The sequence below is a fragment of the Arachis ipaensis genome, chromosome B10 (genome assembly GCF_000816755.2).
Source record: "Arachis ipaensis cultivar K30076 chromosome B10, Araip1.1, whole genome shotgun sequence".
NCBI lineage: Eukaryota > Viridiplantae > Streptophyta > Magnoliopsida > Fabales > Fabaceae > Arachis > Arachis ipaensis.
The window spans coordinates 57879158-57887020 of NC_029794.2; the positions used below are offsets into that span (position 1 = coordinate 57879158).

A 7863-nucleotide genomic window follows, 5' to 3' on the forward strand; every position below is an offset into this window, starting at 1 on the left:
AAAAATGGAGAGAAAACTAATTTTTTTTTTTTACTTCTAATATTATTCTTTTTACTTTTTTTAATATATTTTATAATATAGGGATAAAATTGTCTTTTTATAACATTTCTTTCTTTCTTATTTTTTCTATTCAAATACATCTAAAAAAAATAAAAATTCACTCTTTTTCTTTTTCTTTTCTTCTTTTCTCTCTATTTCTGGCTAAAAAATTTGGATATGAAAGTAGAATGAGTGTTATACCTTAATGTGGTAATTTTTAGTGTTTTTTAAAACTATGAGAGGTACACAAATTAGACCCTCCAATTTGTGTTTAAAAAATTTTAAAAATTTGGAGTACACAAATCGGACGGTTCGATTTGTACTCCGTACATTAAATCATCCCACATTTTAAAAAAATACCACAGTAGATCACAATTTAAAAAACACCATTGTTAATCCAATATTAAAAATAAAAAGTGCTTTATTTCTTTCCTTTCAACCAAACATAACTTTAAATGAATAAATTTTGTTTTAATTTCATATTATTTTATTATGCTGAATTTGAGTATGACAAACATAATGAACTTCATTTGATCTACAGACCCTTTTCTTTTCTTTGATTTCAGCCCTTGTAGGAATGTTTCTTATTATCCCTGTTCTCTGGGTTTGAATTGGAGCTTATCTGCTCTTTTTAGGGTTTGCTCTGGATGAAGAGCTTCATATTCCCTGAAAGATTCCTTTGCTTCTTCCAGTGTTAAAAATCCTCCTTTATGAATTATCCTTGATTGTTGTGTAAATGGTGCTGCTTTTTCCCAGGCATCATATACTCCTTTCATGGGGCCATTATAAATTTCATAATATTTTTTATCTTGGGTGGATTTTTTGATAATTTCAGCAATTGTTTTATTTTCTGGAATTTTTTCTTCACCTGATTTGTCCACCACGCTTAGCTGGCTGAGCTCTGATGGTTTTGGTTGTTGTGTTGATCTCATTGCCTCGATGGCCTAAAACCTGTTTCCCATTTAAATTGAGATTGATTATCCCTAGATGTTCCAGCTTCATTTTTTACTTGTATTGGAATTGCTGGATCTTCGTCACTTGAATAATCTAGGATGTGTTCTTCATTTTCTATATTTTCAGAATTTACTATTTCTTCTTCTATCTGAAATCCCTGTTCCATAATATTATTTTCTTGAGCCATTTTTAATTATTTAAAAAGCATTGTAACTTCTTCTAAGTTTTCTTCAATATACCAAAGTACATCATTTTAATAATAGTAAGAAGTGTTAAACTTTGAAGTTTGAAGTAGTTTGAACATAGAAAGTACATGACTTCATAATTTCTTTTTTTTTTGTTCACTTTTCAGTTTTGGTACTTATTTCACCTATTTGGATATTTTTCTCTCCCATCTTCAAAAAGTGTAGTATGTTCAAATATGTTTTTTTTTATTGGAATCTTTTCATGTAGATTCACCTATATGAACATTGATATTTTTTCTTTTTTCTTTTTAAGAAAGATGTGTATTTTTCTCCATATTTAGTTTGGATTTTAATTTTTCGATTTCGACAGAAATGTTAATCAAACTTATATCAATGATCTCAATTTGATAAAAAAATATATATTTTTTGAATTACTCTTAAAATTTATAGATTATATCCAATAAAAATATAAAAAAATAATAATTATAGAAAGTTAGAAATAAAAAAGAACAACTTACACTTCAAATAATTTTGGATCTCAAACAAACTTGTATTTTAAATAGTCAAGATCTTTAAGCAAATTTGAACACCAAATATTAACAAATTTGACCACGAAACTTAATAAATTTGTGCCAAAATAACAACGCTCTCATTTGGTCCCATTTTTTCTCCCCCCAAAAAGTTAATTATACAACTCTTGGAATACAACTTATCACTCTCTTCTACCAAATAGCATGCCAAATATGCAAAGGAAAAAAGATTGAAAATAGAAAAAATATGTGTCATTGTTTATTTTTAGTTTGCATAATAAATATTTTTTCTTATTTTTTTAATCCCAATAAAATTATTAGTCAATTTTTTTTTTAATAATGTGAAACCTTTGCATTTTTACTACGATTCAACTAATAAGTTCATTAATGAGAGGTGGAAAAGGCATTTCCCTCCTGTTTGCTTCAGAGGCGTGTTCTTTAAGGTAATTGATATAAAGAGTATTGGCTCTTCCTCTTCTCTTTAACCCTAAGGTGAGAGTAGGCTTCATTAATTGGAAGATGAAATCAAACTCCACAGAAAAATTTGGTACTAACTGGGACTGGGTGGACCCTCAAGTCTTAAACACACAGTCCTCCATGACCAATCCTTCCAACCTCAACCCTTTCAACTTCCTTCAACCCACACTTGATTCCTCTACTGTTTCATTTCTACCTTGCACTCCCTCTGAGCGCGTTTGTTTCTCAACCCTTCATCTCCATGATCATAACGATGATTTCTTCTACCTCTATGAGATCATCTTCACCCACTTCGGTCTCAGACTTCCTTTCTCCGATTTCCAACTTCAAATCCTAAACGCCATCAATGTCGCTCCCACTCAACTTCACCCCGAAGCTTGGGCCTTTGTCATAAGCTTCGAGAATCTCTGTCAATCCTTTCGTCTTGCTCCCAGTGTTGCCGCTTTCTTCTACTTCTTTCAGGTAGTTAAAGAGAAGGAAAAGATGAGTTGGGTTTCCATTCGTGCGCATGAAGGACAAACCAAAATCCTTGCTTTCGACAAGTGGTACGCTAACTTCTCGAACCATTTCTTACGAGTTGAAGGTAGAAGGGGCTCTGCACTTCCCTTCTTCATGGGTGAAAACAAGAAGCCAAAGTTTCCACTGTACTGGACTCGGATGATACAGTCTCCGAAACCACCTCAATGTTCAAGCTTGTCTCCTTCGGAGAAAGACTTGGTTGATAAACTCCAAAGATTGAAAGAACCATTCCAATGTGCCTTTTACTTTCCCCTTAACACCAATGCGCCTCTCAAAATAAGCCCTTTGCGTAAGCGCATTTAAATATTTGCGGTTCGAACTGTGATTATAACTTTATCTGCTTCGCTACCATATGGTCTAAGTGCTGTTTGTTGCAGATGCCCCTAACTCGAATGGAAGAAGATCAAAACAGGTAGTTGAAGTGACAGGGGGAGTTGAAAAGAGGAAGCAGTTTGTCACATCTACCCCTGAGCAGAGGAAAAATCAACGGGTGTTGGTGGAGAATAGTCCTACTTCTACTCCAACTCCGCCTCCGCCTCCGCCGGTGGTCAATTTAGATATGGAAGAGACGGGTCATTTGTGTGGTTTTGAAGGGGATGGAGCAGGGCTTCCCTCCTGCGTCCAGGGTCACGCATTGGATTCCAATGGTCTCATCAGCCACAGTATGGGACACATGGATCTTGCTAGCTTTCTGCAGGGACTATTTCTGCAAGGCATGGAAGTGATTCAGAAACGGGTCTCCCAACTTGAATCTGAGCTGAATGAGGAGAGAATCGCCAGAAAGAAAGCTGAGGGGGAGGTAGCAGAAATGAAAAAGGAGCTTGCTCGGTGTGAAGGGGAGCTTGCCTCCGCAAGAAGAGATTGTGAAGCACTGCATGAAATCCAGCAAGTCTTGAGAAGGATCAGTACTACTACTACTACTACTACCATGCGTCAAAGAGATTAGAGGCCTTAAGAAAAGCCTTATATCATTATTTTGTCGAAAGACCATGGTTTTACTTAACCAGTGCTCTTTATTTATTTTTGAAAGAAAGAATTGTTCAAAAATGATTTGATGGCAAGTATGGCCTGTCTGATTTAGTTACACTACTAATTGATACAAGTAATTGACATATCTACTTTTCTTGACCATTTTGAATATGTAATATGTTAGTTGCCACATTGCACCTTACATTCTACTTGAGACATCTAATGCTGTTACTATGGAGGATTTGTATCATCTGTGGCATCTCGTGCTGGACATGGGGCTCTCGCTTGGACAATGATGACAGATCGCTCCTAAGATAGAGAACAGAAGGTATGATATAGTTTTCTTATTTCCCTAATATGTCGAGTTTTATTCCCTGGTTCGTTTTCAAATTATGTTAATTTTGACATGCTCTGATGCAATTGAAGTTTGTGTCAATATAAGGTCTTGTGTTTTCTTGCAACTTATCACTTCAGATAGATATGCCTCCTTTCTTTGTAGTCACTCGTTAAAAATCGGGGAAAAATTATTACTGGTCAAATGTGGGAAGTTCAGGTGTTTCAGTTCACTTTGTTCTAATTAATGGATGCCAAATTATGGCTTCAATAAGTGATCTGTTTAAGTTCTGTTTATGAGGTGAATTTTTTAAAATTTTCATTTGCTGATATTGTATTATTTCATTTGCAAAGAAGGAGAAAAGAGTTGGCTATGTTAGGTGATAACATATTTGAACATCTCCTGCCCAGTCAAGTTTGCAGTACAATATCTGCACATAGAAAACTTGCAAGATTTGGATATGCCTAATCCTTTATTAAAAAACTTGTGTGAGCCTTTATATACCATGACTTTGTGCAGTTTTTGTTCCTTCGTTGATCATGTTCTTGGTTAAATCAAGTTCCAAACTTGTCAACTTTTGGTCAACAATTGAGTTTCCAAGCTAAATGGCATTTGCCCAAATCTTTAGTATCCATTCGTTTCGAGAGTACATCTCATATTGTGCTCCTTATCAAAGTCAAGTTTGCTGAGGTAATTCATAATTGGCAAAATAATTTAAAGAAAATGAAATTTTAAATCATCATTAATTTTACTAGCGGCTCAACAGGGCAGTCAGCCGCATTTCTATTGTTTTACATACATATATATACTAGCGGCTCAACAGGCACTACCGTGCCTGTTCAGCCGCCTTTTTTATGGGATTTAAAGTTAATTATTTTAATGAATTTTAAAATTTTAAATTCGAATAACAAAAATAATAATATAAAATAGTCAATAATAATATAAAAATGTTTAAATTAAAATAATCATATGTAACCTATTTATAAACAATAACAATATGAAAATAATTTAATTATAATGAACACATGCATCACTTATCTACAAGTAACATAATCCATAAAATAGTTATTACAATAATATTTTATCTTTTTCAATCTAACTTAAAGTCATAAAAATAAATAGAAAAATACGATTGTTTACAAAAAAACGAGCCATATTTAAAAGTCATATTTTTTCTTTATTTAGGGACTTTTTTTTTAAGTGGTAAGCCAAAAGTACGGATCTGTATTTAAAGAATCTTTCTTGTACCTACAAAAAGTGTAAAGAAGATAAATAATTATGTCTTTTTTTTGTAATTATAGATCAAGCTATAATTAAAAACGTTAAGATAAACCTAAAGTAATTTCTAAATTTGTACCGAGTAAAAATCTTTAGCGATTCCTTATATCATCTCCTTATCAATAAATTCTTGAGCCTTGAAGAACTACAAAATTTAGAAATCAATAAAATATACCATATGCCAATACAAATTTTATTATATTTGAACGACAATTTTACAAAAAAAAAAAATAAAACCTGTAAAATTGAAATTTCTTGTTTTAGATTGAATTTTCTACACATGCACAACAAAAGAAGCCATTAAATCCTCGGTAGAGCATTCAAATCTATAATTATCCGATATTACTTCTATTTTGTGCGGTTTCTTAATCTAATGAAAGGTACCTCGCTTCAATGTTCTTTTTTACTAACATGAGTTCTGCTTCTGTGAGTTTGTTGCTAGAAAAAGAAAAATGTTTAATTTATTATCACCGGTTTAAAATTATTTTTTGCAACTTTATTCAACATGGGAAACATAATCTCCATTGCAATTTCAGAGTAACTTTTTAATATTTTAGGCATAAACTCTTTCTCTTTATTTAATGGAAAATGAAGAATATAGAAGGGAGATAGATAATAGGCATATCAATAACATTCTGATTACGATGATTGCATTACCTTGTATGTTGTTGGAACAATATTTTCTTTTTTTTTTTATTATCTTCCAGAATTGGGTCTTGTCTGTTTTAGCCGTTCCTCCCCAACCAATAGAATAAATTTGAAGGGAATGAACATATTAGATAACATGATTATGATTATTAACATAGAAATAGAAGTATGTATATTTAATGCAATTTTTACAGTAATTAATTTAAAAAATTACTTTATTGTCTATTAGTTCCATTGATGCAATTGCTTGCTCATCTTTTCATACACTCCAGAGACTTTAGAATCCATCTTTCTGTAATTGATATTTGTTAATATATTTCTAGTATATCTAGTATGTCTCAGTTAATGATAATTAGTACGTACCTGTTGCATAAAATAGATGTTCAAGTTCGTTGTCTTTATCTTTTGATATATATTGATGAACTCCTTTGAAATTAAATTGTCTATTAAAAAAATATAAGTCATTAGCCATCAATAAATTGAAGTTTGTAAACAAAAATATCTATATCAATGAAAAAAATTTAAAGATTAAAATTATATGAAGACTGAATTGTATCAAGAACACACTTAATGTTTACTATGAATACATTAATATGCTAACATATAAGGATAAAATAATAATTTTTTATAAATTTATTTACCTATTAAAATTATGTCACAATACTAAATATATAAAGAAAAAAAAAGTAGTACTAATCAGTTATATTTTTTTCACGTCTACTGTTTTGATCAGACCTATTTCCATGAATTTCTGATAGTATGTAAAAAGAACACATTAACAAAATTATAAAATTGTTCATTGAATTAAGTTTGTACAGTATTAGTGGTAATTGAGAGGTTACTTTATAAGAAACAAATCATACAAAATTAAATTGATTGGAAGTAATAGAATATGTAGAATATCCATTAATATCATAACTATCCAAATTCTGAATAACTAGAAAAAATAGATAGTGACCGTAAAATACAAATACATAATAGGCAGTTTGAGTTCTTATAAAAAGTTACCATTTGAAAAATGATTCAAGTGTAGCCGTATAATAGATTTATTAAGTGAAGAAATTATCATTTATTTTTTACAATGTTATATTTATTAAAAATATTTAAACCTTTTTTGTGTATTAAATAAAACGTTTAAAAGAATTGTAAAATATTAAAAAAGATATAAAATGTAAAATTCTATTAGATATTAATTGGACCATTATTATTATGAGCATCTGAATAATAGCAATCATATTATTGGAACGACAATAATGTATTTTAAATGATTATATTTTACAGTGTATAATTTTTCTTTAGAGATAAGTAATTCGTGAATATAAAAATTATATTAAACTGGTAGCATAATAATAATTAGTAAATTTATCAATTTAAATTTATGTAGTGAAGAAATTAATACTTCTGATATATCTATTTTTTAGAAGGAAAAGTATAAAAAAAATATCGAAATTATCAACTAATTTTTTTGTTATACAGTGAAAAAATTTAAGTTACAATTATATTATTAAACACATATCTAATATAATTTTTTTATAATGATACGGCGCGAGAACATTTTATTTATTCTTATAATAATATTATTTAGGACAATAATGGAAGATTTATTGAATCAAAATTTATGAAAAAATAAATTACTATTAATTAAAAAAATATACAGGAGTCCTACCCATATTTATTACCATTCGGTCTATTACTTGAATCAGTTTTGCTTTTATTATGAGTATCTAAATATTTAAAAAATTTATTATTAATATATAAATAATGTATGCTGAGAATTTAAGAGTATATTCGGTAGATAAATTATAAATAAATAGTACTAAGAGTACAGTAACATAGAGATATTATAGAAATAATTTAAATTAAATGACAAACTAAATTATAGAAAAAAGTTAAAAAAAAATATACCAAAATTATCTATTAAGTTTTTCTT

At 29.7% G+C, this 7863-nt stretch overlaps 1 protein-coding gene across 1 annotated transcript; it reads left to right on the forward strand.

Annotated features, from left to right (window-relative positions):
• On the forward strand, positions 2161-3832 carry LOC107621677. Its single transcript, XM_016323698.2, has 2 exons — positions 2161-2993; positions 3082-3832. The coding sequence occupies exons 1-2, from the start codon at positions 2228-2230 to the stop codon at positions 3648-3650; spliced, it is 1335 nt and encodes a 444-aa protein (XP_016179184.1). The 5' UTR covers positions 2161-2227; the 3' UTR covers positions 3651-3832.

What these genes read in the sequence shown, in the direction of transcription:
- LOC107621677 (XM_016323698.2), top strand. Translation starts at nt 2,228, where the DNA reads ATGAAATCAAACTCCACAGAAAAATTTGGTACTAACTGGGACTGGGTG. An exon ending in TCTCAAAATAAGCCCTTTGC is followed by an intron (nt 2,994 to 3,081) that starts GTAAGCGCATTT and finishes TGTTTGTTGCAG; the next exon opens with ATGCCCCTAACTCGAATGGA.